The sequence below is a fragment of the Lampris incognitus genome, chromosome 2 (genome assembly GCF_029633865.1).
Source record: "Lampris incognitus isolate fLamInc1 chromosome 2, fLamInc1.hap2, whole genome shotgun sequence".
NCBI classification, from domain to species: Eukaryota; Metazoa; Chordata; class Actinopteri; order Lampriformes; family Lampridae; genus Lampris; species Lampris incognitus.
The window spans coordinates 130,952,664-130,978,250 of NC_079212.1; the positions used below are offsets into that span (position 1 = coordinate 130,952,664).

Consider the following 25,587-nt stretch of genomic DNA (forward strand, 5'->3'; position numbering starts at 1 on the left):
TGTGTGTGTGTGTATATATATATATATATATATATATATATAGATGTGTGTGTGTGTGTGTGAAGGCATCTTATTTGTATGTGTATATTTTCATTCTCATTGCTTTTAGTGTAAGTGTGCCCAGTACTGGCCGGATCAGGGCTGCTGGACCTATGGGAACATCCGTGTGTCTGTAGAAGACACAATGGTTCTGGTAGACTACACTATCCGCAAGTTCTGCATCCAACAGGTACAAAAAAAACACCCTATCGCTGTAGTTTTACCTGCTCAGTTTCCTCCTATTTTAGACACTGCTTTCAGAAATAAATTGGAAGGGGAGCTGTTGAACAGTGGATTAAATTTTTTCTTTAACCCTATATACAACAATGGCATTTGAGCATTTTTTCTTCCAAAATTTTTTTTCCTGAGTTTTGGCTCAGGCTGCAGTAATTGAAAACATTACTGCTTTAGACACATTATTATAGAGTGAGGGCGGCACGGTGGCGCAGTGCTTAGCGCGGTCGCCTCATAGCAAGAAGGTCCTGGGTTCGAGCCCCGGGGTAGTCCAAACCTTGGGGGTCGTCCCAGGTCGTCCTCTGTGTGGAGCTTCCATGTTCTCCCCGTGTCTGCATGCCTGTCCAGGGTGTCTCCTCGCCTAACACCCAATGACTGCTGGGATAGGCTCCAGCATCCCCACGACCCTGAGAGCAGGATAAGTGGTTTGGATAATGGATGGATGGATGGATTATAGAACGCAAGCCTGAAAAAGTCTTTAAAAAACGTTAAAATGTTATATCTATATTTAAGATCACAAAATGTCTGGCACGCATTTAAATGTTGAAATTTATGCCTTTAATCTAGTTTTAGGGATCTTAAAATGTTCTTGGTGTGCTCTTTCCCGAAAGAGAAAAGCAAACCAATAAAGCAGCCTTATCTGACATGTATAGAGATTCAATTTTCATGTTTTTTTCCCAATGCAACATTTGTCTTTTAGTTCATTCTGACTGGTATTGAAAAGTTGCTTAGAAAGTCGTGAATAAAACATGGTAAAGTTTGCAGGCATCCGGTGTTAAGTTAAGATGCGTTTACTGACTTAAATGGCCGCCTACCTTTTCTTTGACCACTGGCAAACAAAGCTCGGCTCTGGTCTTTAGGTCTGATTTTATTGCACCTCCTTAGGTGGGTGATGTTTCTGGGAAGAAGCCTCAAAGACTAGTCACCCAGTTCCACTTCACCAGCTGGCCAGACTTTGGAGTCCCTTTCACCCCCATAGGCATGCTCAAGTTTCTCAAAAAGGTCAAGACCTGCAACCCCCAATATGCTGGGCCCATTGTGGTCCACTGCAGGTAAGTCATTGTGTTTTCATTTCAGTGTTTAATGGCTTTGACCACTCTGAATCTGTTAAATATATATATGTAAATATATCTGTAAACACATAATATGCAGGTGCCTGTGAGCACATGCAAATCTTATGCTATATATACCTCAACATGCAACTTTACTGTGTCAGTGCTGGAGTGGGCCGGACGGGAACCTTCATCGTGATTGATGCCATGCTGGACATGATGAACGCAGAGAGGAAGGTCGATGTTTTTGGCTTTGTCACCAGGATCAGAGCCCAGCGCTGTCAGATGGTCCAGACAGACGTATGTCTAACACCACTATCGTCCATCCAAAATGCACAATGCTCAAAATATTGAGCTTCGCAGCGATGACAGAAGGCCTCAAACCATAACAGCCATCTCCTACTGAAGGCTTCAGTTCTGTTTTATAATATTGTTTTAAACCGAATCTTTTTTTTTGTTGTCTCAATCTGCTATTCTCCTCCCACTCTTTTCTCCCAACAGATGCAGTACGTATTCATCTTCCAGGCTTTGTTAGAACACTACCTGTACGGAGACACAGAGCTGGAGGTGACCTCTCTGGAGTCTCACCTAGCCAAACTCTACGCCCCCTCACCTGGAGCTGGCTGTGGGGGTCTGGAGGCTGAATTTAAGGTGTGTGCGTTGAGACAACCCAACTATGTTTGCCTGTCTTCTTGCTTTGCTGTTGTTGTTTTTTTTCCTGGCAAATTGCTGCTAGGTGGAGTTGGGTGGGGTCATTCCTCCAAATCAGGAACACCTGGGCTTGGGCTTCAAGAGAATAAAGGGCTGGTTATTTATCATTCAACTAAGTTCACTTACCACACCTCACTCAGTCATGATGTTAATATGCTACTTACATCCACCCACTTACATTCCTCATAATTGTTTCCTGGGTTTTCTTAACTCTTTAGTCAAACCTTTTTCTTCTTTTTTGCATTCTGAGTCTGCCTCCAATGTTATTGCTATTCTTGGGCTATGTGGTTACAGTATGTGTTTGCGTTTGTTTCTGTGTCCATGGGTGTCAATGGATGGTGCTTAAGCAGCTTGAATCCACAGGGTCAATTTCTATTTTACCAGAGGACTACTGATCTGCATTCCTTCTTTATTCAGTTCAACGCTACATCAGAGGGGGTTTAACCTAAAAAGCTATGTATTGCACATTCATTGCACGTCTGTCTGTCTTAGGAGCGAGATCCCTCTGCTGGGTCAAGGAAACCCAACAGAGAAGGGACCCAAATTTTTTTCTCCCTCTTAAAGGTTTTTTTAGGGAGTTGTTCCTTATCTGATGCGAGGGTCCAAGGACAGGATGTTGTGTTGCTGTAAAGCCCACTGGGGCAAATTTGTACTTTGTGATTTTGGGCTATACAAATAAAATGGACTTGACTTTTTACAATGGTTACAGGATGTTTATAGCTCGAGAATTTAAAGGAAAGTAAATCCAAAAAAATTTTTTTTTTCAAATTCAAATAGAGTAACTAGGCTAAAACCTTCATCAGTAACATCTTCTTCCAGAAACTGACATCAATCAAAATCCAGAATGATAAGATGAGAACAGGCAACCTGCCTGCCAACATGAAGAAGAACAGAGTCCTCCAGATCATCCCATGTGAGTGGTTCAGATACACACTAACATGTGATTTTGTGTGTGTGTGTGTGTGTGTGTGTGTGTGTGTGTGTGTGTGTGTGTGTGTGTGTGTGTGTGTGTGTGTGTGTGTGTGTGTGTGTGTGTGTGTGTGTGAACATTAATCTGCATGTACATTTGGAGTACCCTGTCAAACGGGGGTGTGGGTGTCGAGAAATGGCAATCAAGCCCGAGTAGCATGCTGCTCAAATAGTTTTCTATTAACATTTCAGATGAGTTCAACAGAGTGATCATTCCGGTCAAACGAGGAGAGGAGAACACCGATTATGTTAACGCCTCTTTCATAGACGTGAGTGCAAGGCCTCTTTGTTTATCTTTCATAACACGGACAATCAATGAGGTGTTAAAAGGCTCTCCCTCTGTCCTGTTGTCTTCCTCCTTCCTCACCTCCTCTCTCTTGTGCCCCATTCTTGTCTCCCTTACCTCCTTCACCCTCCCAGGGCTACCGTCAGAAGGACTCCTACATGGCAGGCCAGGGCCCCCTGCAGCACACTATAGAAGACTTCTGGAGGATGATCTGGGAGTGGAGGAGCTGCTCCATAGTCATGCTGACCGAGCTCGAGGAGAGAGGACAGGTGTGATTGGGGGTGTAGACTAGGTCACAGGTAGCAGTAAAAAGTGGTGCAGCTGCCCCACAGTCAGCTTCCAGGGATGCACGAAAACCAATACTTGGACATCTAGGCAAAAACTAGCTCAAGTAGAAATTGAAGCAAAGCAGCTTGCATTTTCTCACAGATGAAATGGACTGCATTGTGGAACAATCTTTTTTCCAATGACCCAAAACCAAAGATCTATGTCAGTAATATTTGGTGAAATGACAGACATTTGCATTTATTGTTTGCCATTACTTTAATAAGAACTGGCAGAAAAAAAGATTTATGGTCACATCCCAACCCAGCTGTATGTTCGTGGAGGAGAGACGAGACAAAAAAAACAAAAACAAAAAAAAAGCTTAAAGCAAGGCTCCTTAAGTAGTTTGAATTGTTAGGAAAGAGAGATGAGGGAACAGTAATTGCAGGAGATGGTGGTCTGCATCTCTGTCCTCATATGTTCTCAGTCCGTGGTTATCATCTGGACACTTCGGTTTTCTCTGTGTCATCACTGTTGCTTTAGTGTTGAAACTGCTGCTGAGCTAATTATGCCATAGTAACTGTAAAAGACCAAATTTATAGATAAGATTTTTGTTAAACCATGGATCAGCAAGATTTTATTTTCTTTTTTACTTTACATCTGTCTCTAGATTTCACTCAGAAATCATGTAACTTTCCTTATCATCCCTTTTTTTAATACCATGGGGTTTTGGGGGCTCTGCAGGAGAAGTGTGCACAGTACTGGCCAAGTGATGGAGTGGTAGTCTATGGGGACATTGCCATCGAGCTTAAAAGAGAAGAGGAAAGCGAGAGCTACACTGTGCGAGACCTCCTGGTCACCAACAACAGGGTAAGGAAGGATGTGAGATTTTTTTTCCTCCAGTCCTATGCCTCGATGAGATATTTACAACACAGTAGCGCCATGGGCCTTCTCTCTACCAAGACAAACCCCCCTGTATTAATGACATAATATTATGCCTTTGGTCATTCTTTTTTTGAATGCCATTGTGGTTCTCATTAACTGTAACGTCTAAGCACGGGGTTCCTTATCATAAATTGTCTTTATTTCCTCTGCGGTACATCTGTCCATCTGTCAAGGAGAATAAGGCCCGAGCGGTGCGTCAGTTCCATTTCCATGGCTGGCCAGAAGTTGGCATCCCCACCGACGGTAAAGGCATGATCAACATCATTGCTGCAGTACAGAAGCAACAGCAGCAGTCGGGTAACCACCCTATCACCGTACATTGCAGGTAAGCCACACACAGCTTTATTGCTGTCTTAACCCTATGCGTGCCAGATGTTTATGGAAATGTGTCTTTGCCAGTTTAAATGATTTCTATATAAGCTAACAAAAACCCTTGACATGGAATGTACTTTTCCAAACTTCACCTAAACTTTAGGTTGATTATTGTATTGGTGTTGCACATGCAAATACACATGGCAAACTACTTTCTTTTTTTCCTTTTTTTGTTTTAATGCCTGTGTATGGTGTTTGTGTTGATACAGTGCGGGTGCAGGTCGGACAGGGACTTTCTGTGCGTTGAGTACAGTCCTGGAGAGGGTGAAGGCAGAAGGGATCCTGGATGTTTTTCAGACAGTCAAGAGCCTCAGACTGCAAAGACCCCACATGGTGCAGACACTGGTAAGGATCCTCCCTATGCCTGCAACAGTTATGAACATTTAGGTAGATCACTGTTTCCCAATCCTGGTCCTCACTTACCCCCAATGCTGCTGGTTTTCTATTTGGCCACAAATAGTGTTTTTTAGACCTTGCACAACAGGTAAGTACAGTCATGTACTCAGCAGAATGGAAAAACAGTGCTGGGGCTACCCGAGGACCAGGACTGATGTAGCTCATTCCTGGGTTTCTTGTAATTCCCAGGTGGTGACAAACATGGGCTGCATATTGAAGCTATTTTCATGTACAACTGGTTTATGTTGAATTTTTAGATGGGCAGCTTGATGCATCACTTACTTGTTGACCCCAAATAATACATCAGTAATTCATTCCCAGCATCATCAAGATGGCAGCCTCAGGGGCGGTTGGGTAGTGTGGTGGTCTATTCTGTTGCCTACAAACACGGGGATCACTGGTTCGAATGCCCGTGTCACCCCCGGCTTGGTCGGGCGTCCCTACAGACAAAGTTGACCGTGCCTGCGGGTGGGAAGCCGGATGTGGGTATGTGTTCTGGTCACTGCACTAGCGCCTCCTCTGGTCGGTTGGGGCACCTGTTCGGGGGGGGGGGGAGATTGGGAGGAACAGCGTGATCCTCCCACACACTACGTCCCCCTGGTGAAACTCCTCACTGTCAGGTGAAAAGAAGCGGCTGACAACTCCACATGTATTGGAGGAGGCATGTGGTAGTCTGCAGCCCTCCCCGGATCAGCAGAGGGGGTGGAGCAGCAACCGGGACGGCTCGGAAGAGTGGGGTAATTGGCCGAATACAATTGGGGTGAAAAGGGGGGGGGTGGCGGCCTTGGTACAGTGCTCTCTAGTACTTTCTTTATTTTTGCTTATTCTCTGTGTCTGGTTATTCAAACTCAATTACTTTCACTAGAGACGAACTGCTTAACATTAGGCAGTTAACCCCAGATGGTTTGGTTATAAATTATTGTTGTGGTTGTAACATAGGTATATAATGTAGTATGTACGTAGTTGTGAGGTGAGTGGTAGGTGAATATATAGTGTATACGTCTGGTACATAAGATAATATAGTGGGAGTATATAGTATTCTATATGGGCATTATGGGTTGTGGTATGGTATAGTGTATGGACAATATAGTATATAAACAAAATGGTATAATATATGGACATAGGTTGTTGAATACTCAAACATAGCAGAACTTTGTATAGTAGCGACATACCTGTTGTGCATACATGCTTGCCGCCAATGTCCTGTTGTTGTTCCATTTATTTCTTCTGATTTTTTTCTCTCTTTTTGTTTTCTTCTTCCTCTTTTTCTTCTTGTGTGAGTGATGTCTGCAAGTACTAGCAGCTGCTGTGTACCAGAGTCAAATTCCTCGTGTGCATCGGCACACTTGGCCAATAAAGTTGATTCTGATTCTGATCTAACCATTCCAATTTTGTACGCATTTACCGATGCTCCTACATTTTTTTTCGCCTTCTTGATGTCAGAAAAGATGTTTTTTCAAGGTTTTGTTGAAGTTTTTGTAATGTCATTAACATTGTGTAAGTCAAATGACAAATTTTTGTTTAGTTGTATTCCATATACAGTATGTGGTCACACCCTGTCAGTGGTGGGCAAAAAAAAAAAAGGATAGTAAAGCATTAAAAAAATGAAAACACTCATGATGTCTCTGAACAAAGCATGTAGGATGGCAAGAGTTAACAGAGTGCCATGCTGCTGTCTACATACTGGAGATCTTTTGTTTGACTGAAGCGTCGGCTGCCACATTTCTCCCTGACTGACATATCGGTTTCCCCTCTCCCTTCCCTCTCCAGGAGCAGTACGAGTTCTGTTACAAAGTTGTCCAGGAGTATATTGATGCCTTTTCCGACTATGCCAACTTCAAGTAGGGACCCGCCATGGCTGGACGTCCACGTACAAGTCCCCAAAAAAAAAAAAATCACACACTTGCACGCAATCATACATACACACTCGCATGCATTCAGCTGCATATTCTCATGCAGTGGATGTAAAACTTGACTAGACTTGTGTGGATGAACTACCCGCAGGAAAAGGGAACAAAAGTCTCAGCACAGAAGAAAAGTGCAGTGCAGTTGGACAGAGAAAATAACTTGAGATGCCTTCTCAAATATTTTGTAATATTTGTCTTGTTAATACATCCCTTCGATCCCATTTGCCCCCCCCCCCCCACAAATGTATATATTTACCATGTTCCACCTTTTTTTTTTTAGATTTAGTTTTGTGTTTGGCTGAATTTTAGGGGAGCTTTTGTAATTTTATTGGTGTGTATGTGTGCAAACCAACACATGTACGTGCACAGACACATACATACATACTATAGATATACATCTAATGCTCGAGAGGCTAGTGTCAAAAATCCAGTTAAGGGAATTGGGTTTGGTTATTACTGTGTTTGCCTTATTTTTTTTTTTATTTAAGGACTAAAACTTCAAAAGTTTATGGCCTCGCCAGGTCCATGCCGTAGCAATTTGCAGCTGGTAGCAGAACCAAGATAACGTTGTATATACAGACATCCCTGATTGTTTTTCAGTCAGATACACACACGTAAGTACTAACACTAACCCCTCACTGTGACGAGACACTTTACAGAGAAACGGTCCCGTTTACTTGGTGAATGAATCATCCCCAAGTCTTTGTGAAAGTTTAACCCATTAATTCTCATGGGTCACAAGTACGAAGGTCAATCATGATGGGAGGTCAGGGTTGCTGTGACGTAGCCGCTAGTCCAGGATTATGCACACACTGTTAAATACCCCGGAGTCATTTGTTCCCGGGGCAACCACAACACCTGTGTGTGTGTGTGTGTGTGTGTGTGTGTGTGTGTGTGTGTGTGTGTGTGTGTGTGTGTGTGTGTGTGTGTGTGTGTGTGTGTGTGTGTGTGTGTGTGTGTGTGTGTGTGTGTGTGTGTGTGTGTGTGTGTGTGTGTGTGTGTGTGTGTGTGTGTGTGTGTGTGTGTGTGTGTGTGTGTTTGTATGTTTAAACAAGAGCGGAGAACACATTCAATTCAGCAGCTTGCAGAGGAGACGGCATGTGTTGCAGCACTGTTTGCAACCCTGTCGACTGCTTAAAGTCTTCATTCACTTTCATTCACTTCATTCTTCTAGCTCTGGAAGCTAATCTGAGACATTCAGCAACGTTGTTTTTGACATCAGGAACTTTATCTATCTTTCTGTCCATTGGTAGGCAACATGTCCAGCTTGTAACTATGTCTATGTGGCTCTGGCAAGAAAAGTCCTTGAGGGGAATTGTAGAAAATCCCCCCCCCCCCCAAAAAAACACAGAAAATAAATCTAAGGTGTTGGAGCTTTGCTTTATCTTTTTAGTTTTAACTATATAGAGCATTATTTATTTCAAAGCTAAGTTTCCGTTTCAACAACTGTGTTGATTATGTCAATAGGCCAAACTATCGGGACAATAAAACCACGGTAAACCGGTGGTTTAGTACAACACAGAAAAACATGAAATTCTGTATACCCAATATAATTTGTTTTTTGTTTACGCACATTCATTACATGCTAGTATTTCTTGGATATTGTTATTTGAACTTTTTTTTTCTTCAAATGCATTTGTTTCCTGTATGGGTTGCTTGAAAGTAAGCATGCGTTATTTCCCTTGTTTTTATACTGGCTTCACATCACAGCGCTGTTTAGCATCACTTTGTTTTATCTATCTTTTTTTCTACCACAATCGCTAATACTGATGAATGTTTCTTTTTCATGACCATGCTGTTACTTCAGTATTCTTCAGAAAATTAACTCATTGTTGAGCTAACTGTGGAGGCATGCCATGCAACGTTTGTAGTGATGTATTTTTTTTTTCTTATCAATGTACAATGAGGGTACTCAGGCTTGAACTGCCACCTGTTTTAGATGAGGCCACCGTCGAGACGACCCCCGTTATGATTGTACTGAAAGATAGATGATGTCAGTTAAACACAGGGTTTAAGGTCGGTTCTATTTCAACTCGGTCAACTCAGGAAATGACTGACACCGGGAATGTTTCATTTATAAATTCAACAAATTCAACACGAGCTCATTTCCACATTCTGGAGTCTTTGAATTGAAATTGCCCTGCTCCCTCACAGTTTCAGTGAAACATCACTTTTATATTGGGGGAAAAAGGATCACAACATTATTTGTTTCAGAAAATTAAAATGCGGGGGGTGTCCCGGTGGCGTAGTGGTCTATTCCGTTGCCTACCAACATGGGGATCGCCGGTTCGAATCCCCGTGTTACCTCCGGCTTGGTCGGGCGTCCCAACAGACACTATTGGCCGTGCCTGCGGGTGGGAGGCCAGATGTGGGTATGTATCCTGGTCACTGCACTAGCGCCTCCTCTGGTTAGTCAGGGCATCTGTTCGGGGGGGAGGGGGAGCTGGCGGAATAGCGTGATCCTCCCACGCACTACGTCCCCCTGGCGAAACTCCTCACTGTCAGGTGAAAAGAAGCGGCTGGTGACTCCACATGTATCAGAGGAGGCATGTGGTGGTTTGCAGCCCTCCCCAGATCAGCAGAGGGGGTGGAGCAGTGACCGGGACGGCTCGGAAGAGTGGGGTAATTGGTCGAGCACAATTTGGGAGAGAAAAGGGGAAAATCCCCCCCCCCCCAAATTTTTTTAAAAAATTGAACAGAAAATTGTGGTTTAGTTTAAATTTGCACACGTGATGGTCTGCGATGTGTCATTGATAGGATTCATTCAAATTAACACCCTGTGTACATCAACAAGAGGTTTCTGTTTAGCAGTTTACAAGTTAAACATTGTTCCCCGCTTTTGCAGAACACCACTCATTGTCCCATATTTACAACACCATTGATAGAAGGGATGAGCACAATCGATGTTGATTTCTCCATGGTGGACAGTCATGAAGACGGAATACCTAATTTTCTGAAAGGGTAGTTCAGCTGTTGTTGATTGTTTAAACATTCATGCACTATTTGCACCAAAAGAAAAGCCCTTAAAATGATGGAACCAAACGAGAGAAAAGATCAGTCAAATCTCATGACCTTACCAAATGGGAATAAATTGGAAAGGTCTTCTGAGAGGCTCCCTGCAATCTTGTCTTAGGCCTTTTTGCCAAGTCCCTTTTACTTTGGAAATGTCGGGACTAAAAGAATCCAACGTTTCACTTGAGCGTTCACTAAAACTGTTGGCTGTCGCTGCGTTGTCACTGTCATTTCAGATCAAATCTCATTCCAAAGCATCACAAGTGCCCATACAGTCAGTTAGGTGCCATTTTGTTAGTTGTTTTTTTTTTTTCTTAAACCAACTCGTTCTCCAATGTACAGAGAATGTGGTTGTGCATTGAGGTCTGTACCTTTTGCATTAGCTGTTTCTGTCTTTTTTCTTCTTTTTTTTTTTGGTTTCGTGTCCAATGTGCAGGATTGCTGTCTCACTCCTCTTCACTGTAGTGTGACACAAAAAAAAACTGACACTGTGCCAAGCTAAGAGTTCCCTTGTATTGCTCTTGTGGACTAAGAAAAGTGCCTCACGGGTAGATTTTCAAAGAGAAAGGTTTTCCCTCCTTCACTCTCATCCTCGATGTAATCATAGACACCGAAAAGGGTGTTTTGTGAACGCCCCCCCCCCCCACACATGCATTCCCTAACAATCACAAGAAGAGCCATGGCCGATAAAGCTTTTCTCTCTGCATTAAAAATAAAGAGGGCCAAAGTGGAGACTTGGGTCTATAATCATTCCATTTATATTCCTTCAGGTCCCTGGTAGACCCTTAGCAGTGCAGTCTGCGTTTCATTCTACTGCTAGCCAATATGGAGTTAAGTTCACTTCGGATTTCCATTCCGTTTTTTGTTTTTTTTTTACTTCCTGTCTTTATTTCATTCCATTTTATTGAAAATTGGACCGTTGACTCGTCATCCATTGTGGGTCACTAAATGTTCACCGGCTTATTAAATATTACCCCAGAAGAAAGCGTAGTTGCATAAATTGTTTATTATCATAAGTCAGGTATCCCTGTTTCCAAACACACACACCCCCACCCCCCTTTATAAAAATTCAGATGAGTGATGATTCAGGGGGGTTAAACCAGCTTTCTTTTCCTCCAGCTGTTTCAGTAGGAAAGCCCTGGTCTTTCTGCTTAAGACACCATGTGTTGTTATATCTCCTCTTCATCTTGCGGTCTCCTTTCCCAGCCGTTGTCATTCTCCTCATGGAAGTCTCCTCAAACGGTCACTGCCCACTCCTTGTTGTACATAATGTAAGGTTATTTATATTTCATTTCTGTCTGCTGCCTTGCTTCTCTTGTTTTCCTCACCCTCTGTTAAGATGTATATTGAACTGTATTGGGACCATCTTGAAATGTATTTGGAGATGTTCTGTTTTGGCCATTTTTTAAATTTGGTATTATTGTCTTAAATCCTATTTTTAATTTGCATCTATTTGTTTCTAGTGTTTTGTTATTCAACATTTGAATATATGTATATATAATTATATATATATGATAAAATTATATATAATTATATAATGCCAAATGGCCTTTCTAAGCTCTAAACTTAATAAAGTGCTTGAGATTTTACCATGTCTGTCTCTTGACATCATCTCGGTTCATCATACACATGTTGGCTGCGTCACTGATTAGCTAAAATCCCTGACAGCTAAAATCCCTGAAAGTGTTAGGTATGCTGTTTTCAAGCAATTACAATCTGATGCTCATTAAGGCTTCCTTCTCAACTGAGACTAATGATGCCGTCAGTTAAACTAATTGCCCCTTCCAGGGAGTCCGGGTGGCGTAGCGGTCTATTCCATTGCCTACCAACACAGGGATCGGCGGTTCGAATCCTCATGTTTGGAACCGCCGGCTTGGTCAGGCGTTCCTACAGACACAATTGGCCGTGTCTGCAGGTGGGAAGCCGGATGTGGGTATGTGTCCTGGTCGCTGCACCAGCGCCTCTGGTCGGTCGGGGCTCCTGTGTTTTTTTGGGGGGAGCTGGGGGGAATAGCGTGATCCTTCCACGCGCTATGTCCTCCTGGTGAAACTCCTCACTGTCAGGTGAAAAGAAGCGACTGGCGACTCCACATGTATCGGAAGAGACGTGGTAGTCTGCAGCCCTCCCCGGATCGGCAGAGGGAATGGAGCAACGACCGGGACGGCTTGGAAGAGTGGGGTACTTGGCCCAGTACAACTAGGGAGAAAAAGGGGGGGGGCTAGTTGCCCATTCCTCGAGTGCCCTATGAACCTGGCATCCCTCCTGTTTGTCTCAAAGGCTCTTCAGACTGTGTTTAACCTTTAACCCCTGTTCAAATGAATTCACCTCCTGTGTGCTATCACTGCCATTAATCACTTATTAATAAGAGTGTAATAATAACTGTTATAATGATAAGTAGTCAATAGATAGTAGTCAATCAGTGCTGCTGTTGGACTGTTTGCATGAAAGGGAAGATTAAATTGGGTAAAGAAATGTTTTGTTTCTTCAAATACTGTTCTCTATTGGATTTCATTGCAGTAATCACTTTGGTTTTTGTGGTTCCTGAAGCACCACACATTTAGCTGGGCCAAGACTGATTTTATGCCACTGCCACCCAGTGTGATGATGAATAAGTGTAAAGGCAGAAGATTAGCAGAATTGTGTCCCGCTGTGTGACCTTTGGGTAACAATGTCGAAAGCTGAGTGTCAAATGATCAGAACAAGGCTAACTGCTCAATGCCATTAGTAAGGTATTAGTGAAAGACTTCAGACCATTATAGACTTAAACATGTTTTCAACAAAACGGGACATAACCATCTTTTGCACAGAGTTGAGTGGATAGTCATGTCCAAGTGAACCAAAGGATTGCCCAAAAGCAAAGTTATTAAGAGAGATGTTAGAGGAATCATTAATGCATGTGCATGTGTGACCCAGCAGCGAGCTGAATTTTCTTTTTTTTTTTGGAGGGAGTTTTGTGTCAGAAAACTGAGTTGAGCTAAGATGAAATGAACTGTGTTGATCATGTATCAACTGACTTGCATCTAATTGTAGCTACCGGGGAAGACGCTATGGCAGAAAAATATAGAAAAATAAACCCACAACTCCAATTACAGGCCAGGGTTGACATGAAAACAGGGGAACTTTGTGTTTCAGACATAGTTGACTTGTTTTATCTGCTGCCTCTAGATTCACCCATATATTCCCACTGGACTAAAATCAAATCCCACCATGAACCCGCTCTCCCATGTCTCCTCAGCTTTCCTGCTGTCCTAATAAACAATGTTAGTGTGCAGACTCGCTCTCTTTGTGCAGAAATCTGCATTTGCGGAAATCTTTTCACATAAACTTTAGAGAAGGCACTTGCTGTCACCTCACATTGGCAAGTGCTCCTGAAGGAAGGTCACTAAGCTGACTGGTGACGTGTCCTACCCATCAAGGTGTCACCTTGTCTTGACCAATCCCCTCACACCAGGTATTCCTGTCTCACAGCATTGGAGCTGGCAGATCAAATAAGGCAACAACAACAACAGGATGCACCGGCAAGCAAACTGTTCAATCTGTATGTTGAAGCCAACAAGTAGCTTGTCTGAATTTGACCCACCTTCACCCTGTACTTAACCTGTCATCCTGTAATCAAGAAGGACGCCATTGCCCGTTGGCCTGGCTCGGATGCCTTTGTCTTCTCGAGGCTGGACTACTTCAATGCACTCTTTATCGGGACACCCGGCAGGAGCCTCCAGAACATCCAGAACAGAGCTACCAGGGTCCTGATGAGAGTGTGGAAACACCACCACATCACCCCTGCAATGGCTTCCCATCTTCAACAGAATCACCTTCAAAATCACCCTATTAACCTTCAAATGCATCCACGGCAATGCACCTCCATACCTCGAAGAACTGCTCACCCAGCTCAATCCCTCCTACAATCTCCAGTCTGGCAGCAGCTTGCTCCTCCACATACCCAGGACGAAGCTTCGCTCAATGGGAGACTGTACGTTTTGCTCTGCCAACCCCCCCCCCCCCCCCGTCTCTGGAACGCTCTCCTGGACCACCTAAGGACTCCCCCAGACGATAATGTAATCAACTTTTTACCGATAATGTAATAAAGTATTGCATTAACACGAGGTTATTACATGATCAGGTTAGCCTTCATTTTGCAGGTCCTGATAATGTAATAATTCCCCAATATTGTAATAATTTAACAGTAGACCACCTATTAATGGGTTCAAGTGGTGATACTGTGTTGGCAACTCTAGCTCCAGAGCTCTAGCGCCACCAACATGTCAAAGTTGGACATGCATGAATGTTTATTAACTTTTGACCTGTTTATCCGTTTTTCACAACCACTGTATCACTGAAATGCACTTTATTACATTATCAGGAAGTTATTACATTATCAGGTTTTATTGCATTTTCAATGGACTCAAGAGCAGATTTTTATTACATTATCGGGGTTATTACATTATTGGGAATTTATTACATTATCAGGTTCTACAGGCCTTAAGACACTTTTACTCAGAAAAGCTTGTAATTTAACTATGTAGTGTGTTTGTTGTTGTGTGTTTTTGTTTTAATGCACTGACAAGCACTTTCTGATTGTCTGTGACAATGAAAGGTGCTACACAAATAAAATGTACTGTCCATCCATCCATTATCCAAACCGCTTATCCTGCTCTCAGGGTCACGGGGATCCTGGAGCCTATCCCAGCAGTCATTGGGTGGCAGGTGGGGAGACACCCTGGACAGGCCACCAAGCCAGCACAAGGCCGTAATTATCATCATGATTATTATTAATATCATTATTTTTGTTATTTTGGTGGCATTATGCCTTGCCCCCAGATCAAGTGTACTACATATGTGAATGTAAAATGTATTATTATTATTATTATTATTAGGAAGCCGGTGTGTTTGTTCACCTTGTCATCAGTTGTCCTTCTGGTTGCCCTATGCAGGGAGTTCACCTGATCAGGAGGAGCACCTGAGATAGACCATGGTGATAGTCAAAACAAGTGCCATAAAGTAGAAATATTCAGTCATTATCAAGGAAAGACGACTATGTAGGAAATAGTTACAGTTAGACTCATCATCAGACTCATCAATAATGACTTCATCAATTCGGTATCTGCGACCTGGAATCAACAACATTAAAGCCTAAATGTAGTATTTTGGGTCTCAAATATTAAATAACGCAATTATTATAGAGGACATATGCGTTGGTGTCAGAATATAAGAATGTACAATTCTTCAATTTTTTTCCTCACAAATATTTTGTCAAGACATTGATACGTTACATGTATTTTCTCCATGAATAGGTGGATACTGTTTACAGAAATGTTGTCACACTACACGTTTAGACATGTTAAATTGTTTTAGGACTGTTAAAAGGGGATTGTTAGCCAGTGTCGTGATATTCTGTGTGGTTACATGGATTTGGCTGGTTGTGATGATATAGTCTTGGTATGCAACAGGTGATGCATGTAAAAGGATGGGTATCTCGGATGGGGTGTCATCACTGTTTGCAGATGATAACTGGAGGTCAGCAGATCCTATGCCCACCTTTGTTTTCCAAGGATTACTCATTTCTGCTCTGGGAATTGAAGGAGCAGAGGGGTCGGCTACAGGCAGGGCAGAGCTAAAACGATACCGTGACGCAGTGACGTAAAAGCGAGAGGGGCAGGTTTGAGTTTTGGTACATATATGGAGGGGAGGACGAGGCTCATGAGAATGCAACAGCCTTCACTGTTGTACTTGAATGGTGAAATACAAACCGACTGAGAGGTAGAAGAACGGGGAGCCTGCAGAGGAACCACACGGAAAGCAGACCGTGACAAAACCATCATAGAGAAACAGAAGTTGGAACAAAGGTAGGAACGCTCGAGTTTTGAATCAGCTGCACTGCACTCTATGAGAAAGTAAGTCAGTGCATATAAGTCAGTGGTAGAATAGTTTTATTTTACAGTAAATGGTACTGGTATTAGGGGCACATAGGCTGAATAATGCAGGAGGATCATTTTATAGTCTTAAACCTTTTGGTGTTTAATTTAGCATTTAGAGCAACATTTGACTACATACATAAACTTGTTCCAAATTTTCTTTTTTTATCTGAATTTAGAGCATTTTTTTAGTGCCTTCCTGCAATTTGTTCTATAATGTTCTACATATTTCTAAAAATTTTTACACATATGGAAATGGGTTCTTGAAGGTATGCTTATATTGCAGAAAGGTCTGTTTTCTCCTGTTGTGATAATTTAATAGTCTCTTTCACATGACTCCCAAGTTATTATTTTGATATAATTAATTGGAATAGCTTTCTTATTCCGCTTTTAACGTCAATCATAAGGAGTGAGCAGGAACAACACATTTCAATTAATGTAGTTATTCACCAAGCCTAGTGTTGTCATCAAATATCAAGAATCAGCACATCATTTATAATAACAATGATAATAATAACTTTATTGATATAGCACATCTCAAAATCAAAGTTACAAAGTGACTTACAATAAGATCCAAGACTTAAGCTATAAACAAGATGGAATATCCATTCATCCATTATCCAAAACGCTTATCCTACACAGGGTCACGGGGATGCTGGAGCCTATCCCAGCAGTCATTGGGCGGCAGGCAGGAAGATACAAATAATTTAAATAATTACAACAAATACCATCAGTGTCTTAGAAAGAGATTTAAAGGAGGATATTGAGTTTGTCTGATGGAGGTCTGCAGGCATATAGTTGCACAGCTGAGGGGCCCGAACAGTGAAGGCCCGGTCACCGTTAGTGACAAGTGGAGACTTTAGAGCCATCACCAGGGCCCTGCTGGAGGATCTCCAGCAGCCATCAGGCTCACAGGGAGTTGGCAGATCACACATATAGGCAGGAGCCAGACCGCTCAAGACTTATAAAAACAAACAGTAAAATCTCAAAACCAATTCTAAAACTCACAGGTAACCAGCGCAGAAGGGCTTGTAGTGCTGTGGTCCAGGCATCGGGATATTGACTTATTGAATTTGAACTACACAGTACAGTGGGAATTGAGTTTGAAATGTAGGGTGGCTGAATTAACTTAAGAGTAGGTGAGAAGGGGTAGGAACAAATAAGTGTGTACTTCCTCCTACTCCTTTTCGAACATGTAACAAATAATCCGATGCTTACGGAGATCTGTTCACTGAGTTTGATGTGTGGATTTGTTGATCACTTCAGATTACTGGCAATGGCTTATCTGTATGTTATATCCTGCTTATTTACATGTTCGAAGTAAATCATTATTCATTCATTCAGTCATTCATATAATGTTAGGATGTCTTAAGTTACTACCTAAAAACCCCTAAAGTCAGTGGAGTGATTTTAATCGCAAGACATGGCACAGTATAGAAATCATTCCCTAAATTTGATTGTTTATTTTTGCCACACATCTGTAACAGCAGCCACCCTATATGTTAATATGTTTATATATACTAACTAATGTCCCACGATCCTGAATTAGATTAAGCAGGTGTAGATAATGGATGGATGGATGGATGGATGGATGGATCAATGAACTTCGAAAGACCTTTGTATATTTTAGGATTCACTTTATCAAACACTAAAGGTCTAAAGTACTGACAACCCATAGCTTATAATGTAATGAACCATATTCTAGTCAGTGCTAATAAGTTATGTCATGAGCCCTGTTAAATTTGTTGATTCTTTTCTTTGGCTTTGAATGAGCACGTGTCCTGTGTTTGAAACCTATGTCTTTCCCTAGGTAAGAATATCATGTATGTACTTCGAATGGTGTTGCTGCTGGGGCTGCTGCTATGTCTGGGGGCACAGCTGTCCAATGCTCAGCACTGGTCCCATGGTTGGTACCCTGGAGGCAAGAGAGAGCTGGATTCATTCGCAAACTCAGAGGTGGGAACAGTACGCGTGTATGTGTGTGTCACTAAGTAACTCGAGAATTTCTACTTGTTCAAAGTACTGTATCACAGTACCTTAGTATAACCCTAGTAGAACGATTAGCTCATCAGACACTGGTCTCTTAACTGTGCCCATGATCAGAGGTAAATCTGGTGAAGGTGCATTCAGCTATTATGGGCCCAATCTCTGGAACAAACTGCCTGATGATATAAGATATATCGCAACTGTGTCATCTTTTAAAAGCAAGCTCAGGACTGACCTGCTCTCTCGGGCCTATGACTAGCTTGTGCCTCCATCTCTGTCTGTCTGTCTGTCTTCCTCCCTTATTCTTTCTCTTTGAGTGAGTGGGTGTGTGGGTGTGTTTATGTTGGCGGATGGGCTGGGATAAATTATGCTGCATTTGTTGTGCACTTTTATATGTATTTAAATATGTATTCATGTTTTTTTTTTATTTGTTGAGTGAAGCACCATGAGCTTACACTGTATGAAAAGTGCTATATAAATAAAATTCCACTTGGGGCTTCCAGGTAGCGTAGCGGTCTATTCCGTTGCCTGCCAACAAGGGGATCATTGGTTTGAATCCCCATGTTACCTCCGGCTTGGTCAGGCGTCCCTACAGACACAATTGGCCATGTCTGCAGTCTGCAGGTGGGAAGCCGGATGTTGGTGTGTCCTGCTCGCTGCACTAGCGCCTCCTCTGGTCGGTCGGGTTGCCTGTTCGGGGAGGGGGGGACTGGGAGGAATAGCGTGATCCTCCCACGCGCTACGTCTCCCTGGAGAAACTCCTCATTGTCAGGTGAAAAGAAGCGGCTGGCAACTCCACATGTATCGGAGGAGACATGTGGTAGTCTGCAGCCCTCCCCGGATCGGCAGAGGGGGTGGAGCAGCGACCGGGATGGCTCAGAAGAGTGGGGTAATTGACTGGGTACAATTGGGGAGAAAAACAGGGAAACCCCCCCCCCAAAAAAATCCACTTGACAGCATTTAAAAGACCCTACCGCTGCCTTTTGTCCCAGATTTCCGAGGAGATTAAGCTGTGTGAGGCAGGGGAATGCAGCTACCTGAGACCCCAGCGAAGGAGCATTCTGAGGAACATTTTCGTAAGTGACCTGGAAATAGGAGAGATGCATGGAAATACGATGGACAAACCAAACAAAAAAATATTCATAAGAACAATAAACTGCATGGTCAGTAGTAAGCATGGCATGTGTAAGGTTTGTCTTTGGCTCTGATGTAACGCTACACAACTCCTTTTCCAGTTGGATGCCGTGGCTAGAGAGTTCCAGAAGAGGAAGTGACAGTCTACCTCCATACCTTGCTTTCCTTTCCTAACAAGTACAAATAACATGATCAAGCTTCCTCATTAATGACCTTTTCTTGTATAACATTAGCTTTGTTAATGGGTCTAGCCTGCTATTATTATTATTATTATTATTATTATTATTGTCAACAAATTTGTTTTTTTGTTCCAAATGTTCCAAATCTAACATGCTGTAATAAAGTATCTATTTTATTATGAATGTTTTGCGGCGGACACTAGGGGCTATGCCTCTCACCCAGCAGGACTGTGAGCTGGGGGCGTGGTTTACGTTCCCGGGCTCGCCGGTGCAGGGTTGTTCCTGCTGCAGTTGGTTTTTGGAGTTGAGGAATAAACATCAAACTCGCCTTGGTCTCCTGTGTTTTTCCTCATTCCTGCCACATTGGTGACCCCGACGTGATACATGTTTGGAGCAGAAGAGGAGTGTGAATCCACTTCGGCCACGCCGCCCCAACTCTCACAGCCGGCCGTTCTCGCCGCGGCTGTGAAGCTCCCAGAGTTCTGGCAGAGCGACCCGGCCTCGTGGTTCCAGCATGTCGAGGCGCTGTTCCACCTGTGTGGAATCTCCGCGGACGACTCCAGATACTATTTGGTCATCGCTGTGCTGGACCAGCAGTCCACACGCCGGGCCATGCAGCTGTTGCGCGCCCCTCCGCAACACGATAAATACGTCGCCCTCAAACATCTTCTGCTCCGGAGGTACAGCCTATCTACCGCAGAGAGGGCAGATAGGCTCCTTTCCCTATCCGGTTTGGGCGACGGTACGGCTGTGGATCTCATAGACAATATGCTGTCGCTGCTAGGCTCGGACGAAGGTGGGTTCCTTTTCCCGCACGTTTTTCCTGCGCCAGCTCCCGTCTCCTGTGCGCGCGGCTTTGGCTAACTCCCCGTGTCTGGCCGCTGGTGACTGCCGAGGTTTGGCTGAGGAGGCCGATCGGGTCCTGCTGGCTGCCAGAAGGTTCTCTGTGCAGAGTGTGGCATCGGAGCCTCTGCAGCCGACGTCGGAGGACGCGGACCCAGCAGTGGTGGCTGAAGTGACTGCCCGGAGACGGCGCGGGAGCGGCCTCTGTTTCTTCCACCGGCGGTTCGGCGGCAAGGCGAGGCGCTGCGTCCCTCCGTGCACGTTTGAGGCGGCGGGAAACTCCAGGGCCAGCGCTCAGTAGCAGCTGTGGGCGCTGGTGGACGTAGTGAGCTGCTCTTCATTAAGGACACGATGTCAGGAAGACGGTTTCTGGTGGACTCAGGCTCGCAAAAGAGCCTACTCCCTCCTGCTAAGACAGACAGGTCGGCCGAAGGCGGCGGCCCACAGTTAGGTGCAGCTAACGGTTCGTCCATTGCGACGTTTGGCACAAGGTTGGTGACTGTTTGCTTCCACGGGCGCCATTTTGAGTGGGACTTTGTAGTGGCCGCCATTACTGTTCCTATTATCGGCGCGGATTTTCTGTGTGCTAATGGTCTGCAGGTGGATGTTGCAAACCGCCGTTTAATTGATGCTGTGTCTTTCGCCACTGTTCCGTGCGAGACAGGGGGAGCCGGGCCGTTAACACACGCTAACTTTTTACCATTAGGGGATGTTTTTCAGCGTTTGCTGGCGGATTTTCCATCGGTGACTACGCCTGCCTTTTCCACCGCGGTTACTAAACACGGGGTAGAACATTTCATTCCCACTCTGGGACCGCCAGTTTTTGCGCGTGCGCGGCGCCTCGACGCGGTAAAATTGGCTATAGCTAAGGAGGAGTTCGCCATCATGGAGCGTCTGGGTATAGTGAGGCGTTCCAACAGCCCGTGGGCCTCGCCGCTTCACATGGTGCCCAAGGCGGATGGGTCGTGGCGGCCTTGCGGCGATTTTCGCCGCCTGAACAACGTCACCGCCAATGACCGCTATCCCATCCCACACATACAGGACTTTTCCATACGCCTGGCAGGTACCACTATTTTCTCTAAGGTGGACCTGGTGCGCGCAGAGGACGTGCCCAAGACCGCAGTGATCACCCCGTTTGGGCTTTTTGAGTTCATGCGCATGCCTTTTGGCTTGAAGGGGGCAGCGCAAACCTTTCAGAGGCTGATGGACTCGGTGTTGCGTGACTTTGCTTTCGTGTTCGTTTATCTCGACGACATATTAGTGGCCAGTCCGTCAGCTGAAGAGCACCTGGCGCACCTGAAACAGGTTTTCCGTCGTCTGGACGAACACGGCCTGATAGTCAATCCGGCCAAGTGTCAGTTTGGACTGTCGGTGATTGACTTCTTGGGTCACCGCATTTCGCCGCAAGGCGCGGTCCCGTTGCCTTCTGAGGAGCAAGCGGTGGCGGAATTTCCCCGCCCAGTCTCTGTTAAGGCATTGCAGGAATTCTTGGGAATGGTGAATTTCTATAACCGTTTCCTCCCTCGCGCTGCCCACCTCCTTCAGCCACTTTACGAAGCCCTGCGGCTTAAGAAGGCTAACGACCCTGTCGACTGGACTCCCGAACAGGTCCAGGCCTTTGACGGAGCTAAGTGCGCCCTGGCTAACGCTGCCCTCCTCGCCCATCCCACACCTACGGCGTCCATAGCTTTAACAACCGATGCGTCTGACATAGCCGTGGGGGCTGTGGTTGAACAGCGTGTGGCGAATGCGTGGCAGCCACTCGCATTTTTTAGCCGCAAACTGCGGGATAGCGAGCGCAAGTACAGCGTTTTTGACCGGGAGTTGCTGGCACTGCACCTTGCAACCCGGCATTTCCGCTTCCTGCTGGAGGGTCGCCCATTCACGGCTTATGTGGATCATAAGCCGCTGACTTTTGCCATGTCCAAGGTGACTGAGCCGTGGTCTGCTCGTCAACAGCGCCACCTAGCGGCGATCTCCGAGTTCACAACGGACATTCAGCATGTGGCCGGGAAGTCCAACCCTGTTGCTGATTGTCTGTCGCGTGTGCTTGTGTGTCCTGTGCACCTCGGTGTGGATTTCTCCGCTATGGCTGCCGACCAGCCCAGCGACCCGGACGTCCTTGCCCTTAGGTCAACGCGTACCAGTCTCAAGCTAGAGGATGCTGTGATGCAGGAAGGCAGTCCTGCCCTCCTCTGCGATGTCTCCACCGGCCGTCCCCGCCCCGTTGTTCCAGTGGCCTGGCGCCGTCGAGTTTTCGATTCGATTCACTCCCTCTCGCACCCTGGAGTTCGGGCGTCGGTGAAGTTGGTCGGTTCCAAGTTCGTCTGGCCTGGCCTTCGCAAGGACGTCAAGGGGTGGGCAGCTGCATGTGTAGCGTGCCACCGCGCTAAGGTCCACCAGCACACTAAATCGCCCCTCGAACCGTTTCCGATCCCGGCCAGACGTTTCGACCACGTGCATGTGGACCTGGTGGGCCCTCTATCTTCTTCACAGGGTTTTACGCACCTGCTCACAATGGTAGATCGGACCACCAGGTGGCCAGAGGCTGTCCCTCTATCCTCCACAACATCCTCGGATGTTGCACGCGCTTTTCTTTCCTCCTGGGTCGCCCGTTTCGGCACTCCGTCAGATATCACCTCAGACAGGGGCCCCCAGTTCGTGTCAGAGCTCTGGTCGGCACTTGCGCGATCCTTGGGTGTGCAGGTACACCGCACTACCGCGTATCACCCTCCGGCTAACGGGTTGTGTGAACGTTTTCACCGGTTGCTCAAGGCGGCGCTGTGTGCTGCGCTCTCGGATGGTAACTGGGTGGATCGTTTACCTTGGGTTATGCTCGGGTTGCGTTCGGCTCCTAAGGAGGACCTCGTCGCGTCACCCGCTGAGCTGGTGCTCGGTCAGCCGCTCCGCGTCCCTGGGGAATTTTTGCCTGGGACTTCCGCTCCTCGACCCCGTCCGGCCGTTTATCCTTTTTTGTCTGACAGCACTCGGGTTCAAGGCCCCGTTCACCACTGTTTTTCGCGGTCGTTCGTGCCTGCGGAGCTCATCTCGGCTCGTTTTGTTTTTGTACGGCATGATGCTCACCGCTCACCCCTCCAACCCCCATACGATGGCCCATTTCGGGTTCTTGAGACAGGTCCTAAGGGTTTTGTGCTAGATATGGGTGGGCGTAGGGAGAGTGTCACGCTTGATAGGCTTAAACCGGCGCACAGGGTGGCAGGCGAAGTTGTGTTTCCGGCCCAGGTTCCCCGTCGGGGTCGTCCTCCTTCCAGGACCCCGACAGTGTCTTCACGGGTTCAGCGTTCTGCTTCTCAGCCGGCTTTGGACAGTGTTTCACCTACTGTTTCGGCTGAGGGACGGCGCAGCCGTTATGGCAGGCTGCTTAAGCCTCCAGTGAGACACTAATTTTCTTTCCAGGAGTCCCTTCTGGGTGTTCGGGGGGGGGGGGGGCTGTGTGGCGGACACTAGGGGCTATGCCTCTCACCCAGCAGGACTGTGAGCTGGGGGCGTGGTTTACGTTCCCGGACTCGCCGGTGCAGGGTTGTTCCTGCTGCAGTTGGTTTTTGGAGTTGAGGAATAAACATCAAACTCGCCTTGGTCTCCTGTGTTTTTCCTCATTTCTGCCACAGTTTGATATTTTTTTTGCCTGCCTTAATGTCAACTGGTGTAGAAGAAGATAGCCAATAACCAATGCCTAAATTAACAAAATGCAAAGGCTGGGATCTCAGTTTGAACAGCCTTATTTGAATATAAATAAACTGGGGAATACATGGAAACGCAGGAACTGAAACTGAACATGTATAATTTGAGTCATGTTTGAAGTAAAAGATAGCTAAAGTGTGGTAGATGGTCCTTCAACAGTTAAGGACCACTAAATGAGTTATTTATTACCTTATTATGATGCAGCAGCAAAGGTGGCAAAACCATGTCCAGAAGGTAAATGTCCATCGATCCATTATCCAAAACACTTATCCTGCTCTCAGGGTTGCGGGGATGCTGGAGCCTATCCCAAAGTCCTAACCATGTATTTGCTCCACCCCTGTACCAAACCTGTTGATTCTAGTCAACACCACTCTTCAGTTAGGCAGGGGAAACTAATTAATGAAATCAGCTGATTTAGTACATGGGTGGATCAAATGCGTGGTTAGGACTTTTACTTTCTGGACATGGTTTTGTCACCACAGTGTGGCAGTAAAATGAAATGGGTTACGAATGTAACTAAGGTTCTATTAATTCTGGATGACCGCCAGAGATTGTATGTAATACTTGCATATGCATTGCATGCAGGAGGTCGAGACACAATACCAACAAAGTCACACATGTGACCTGGGTGACGCAAGCAGCCTGATAAAGGGAACTGGCATCCAGCAGTCGTCTACTATCGAATCTTCTTGTCAAGATTCCGAGCGACAATGAACTCTGGCAGTCATCCAGAGTTTATACAGCCTTAGTGACATTGGTAACTTTCGTTCGGTTTCATTATTCCTGACTGCCAGAGATGGTATGTAATACCTGGATGACCCATACCTACAAGGTCACGATGAATCTGCACTCACCGTGCCTCAATTGCAGACCGAAGGACCAGACAAGACTGCAGTCACCGCAGGATGAGGGGCCACCACATTAACTCTGTAGAAGCGGGCAAAGGTACAGGAAGAAGCCCAAGTAGCTGCAGCACAGATGTCCCTCAATGGAACATACTTCAAGGCAGCCCAGTAAGTGCAGACACCCCTGGTTGAATGACATTTCATGGGGGGGGGGGGGTTGTGATATGGTATCAACAACGCAGTTTAGAGTCTGTTTAAACAAGGCACAACCCTTCCTGTGCTCTCCATAACAAACAAATAGCGTGGGGCGTCAAACTCAGTTTCATCCCCAGGCCACATCAGTATTACGGTTGCCCTCAAAGGGCCGTTTGTAAATGTAAGACTAAAAAATGTATCTACTTGTTATCCATCTTATCCTGCTCTCAGGGTCATGGGGATGCTGGAGCCTATCCCAGCAGTCACTGGGCGGCAGGCAGGGAGACACCCTGCACAGGCCGCCAGGCCACCTGCATTCGATTATTATTGGTTTTTAGTAATAACTTTATTAACTAGCTCTGAAAGCAGAATTCTAGGAAAAATAATGGCAAGCAGACATTCAAGTGTACAACTATTAAATGATTAAAAAAGAAAAGAAATACATAGTATAAGTAATAAAGTCAAAATAACATTAAGGGTTGTTTGTGTAGCCTACAAGCATGGTTTCAAATACAAAATGTATACTTAAAAATGAAATGGTCAAGTATTAGGCCTACTCTACACTTGCAATGACATTCCACTGTGTAACTATAATACAAATTAG

At 45.3% G+C, this 25,587-nt stretch overlaps 2 protein-coding genes across 2 annotated transcripts in view; both read left to right on the forward strand.

Annotated features, from left to right (window-relative positions):
* The window catches only part of ptpra (protein tyrosine phosphatase receptor type A), a 34,946-nt gene extending 23,178 nt beyond the window's left edge, over positions 1-11,768 (forward strand). The window contains exons 13-23 of the mRNA XM_056301736.1: positions 110-229; positions 1,159-1,325; positions 1,490-1,625; positions 1,827-1,976; positions 2,856-2,949; positions 3,198-3,274; positions 3,426-3,560; positions 4,300-4,425; positions 4,674-4,825; positions 5,082-5,217; positions 7,039-11,768. Coding sequence (XP_056157711.1) covers positions 110-229; positions 1,159-1,325; positions 1,490-1,625; positions 1,827-1,976; positions 2,856-2,949; positions 3,198-3,274; positions 3,426-3,560; positions 4,300-4,425; positions 4,674-4,825; positions 5,082-5,217; positions 7,039-7,113 — 1,368 coding nt within the window. The 3' untranslated portion in view covers positions 7,114-11,768. The remainder of the gene's footprint in view (positions 1-109; positions 230-1,158; positions 1,326-1,489; positions 1,626-1,826; positions 1,977-2,855; positions 2,950-3,197; positions 3,275-3,425; positions 3,561-4,299; positions 4,426-4,673; positions 4,826-5,081; positions 5,218-7,038) is intronic.
* Positions 11,769-17,913: 6,145 nt separating this feature from the next.
* Positions 17,914-19,359, forward strand: gnrh2 (gonadotropin-releasing hormone 2). The gene is made up of 3 exons (XM_056273438.1): positions 17,914-18,055; positions 19,078-19,161; positions 19,321-19,359. Exons 1-3 carry the CDS (start codon positions 17,921-17,923, stop codon positions 19,357-19,359), a joined length of 258 nt encoding a protein of 85 aa, XP_056129413.1. The 5' UTR covers positions 17,914-17,920.
* The last annotated feature ends 6,228 nt before the right edge of the window (positions 19,360-25,587 follow it).

Coding starts and splice junctions, on each gene's coding strand:
- gnrh2 (XM_056273438.1), top strand. CDS start 17,921: ATGTATGTACTTCGAATGGTGTTGCTGCTGGGGCTGCTGCTATGTCTG. Junction 18,056..19,077: donor ATTCATTCGCAAACTCAGAG/GTGGGAACAGTA, acceptor CTTTTGTCCCAG/ATTTCCGAGGAGATTAAGCT. Junction 19,162..19,320: donor GCATTCTGAGGAACATTTTC/GTAAGTGACCTG, acceptor CTCCTTTTCCAG/TTGGATGCCGTGGCTAGAGA.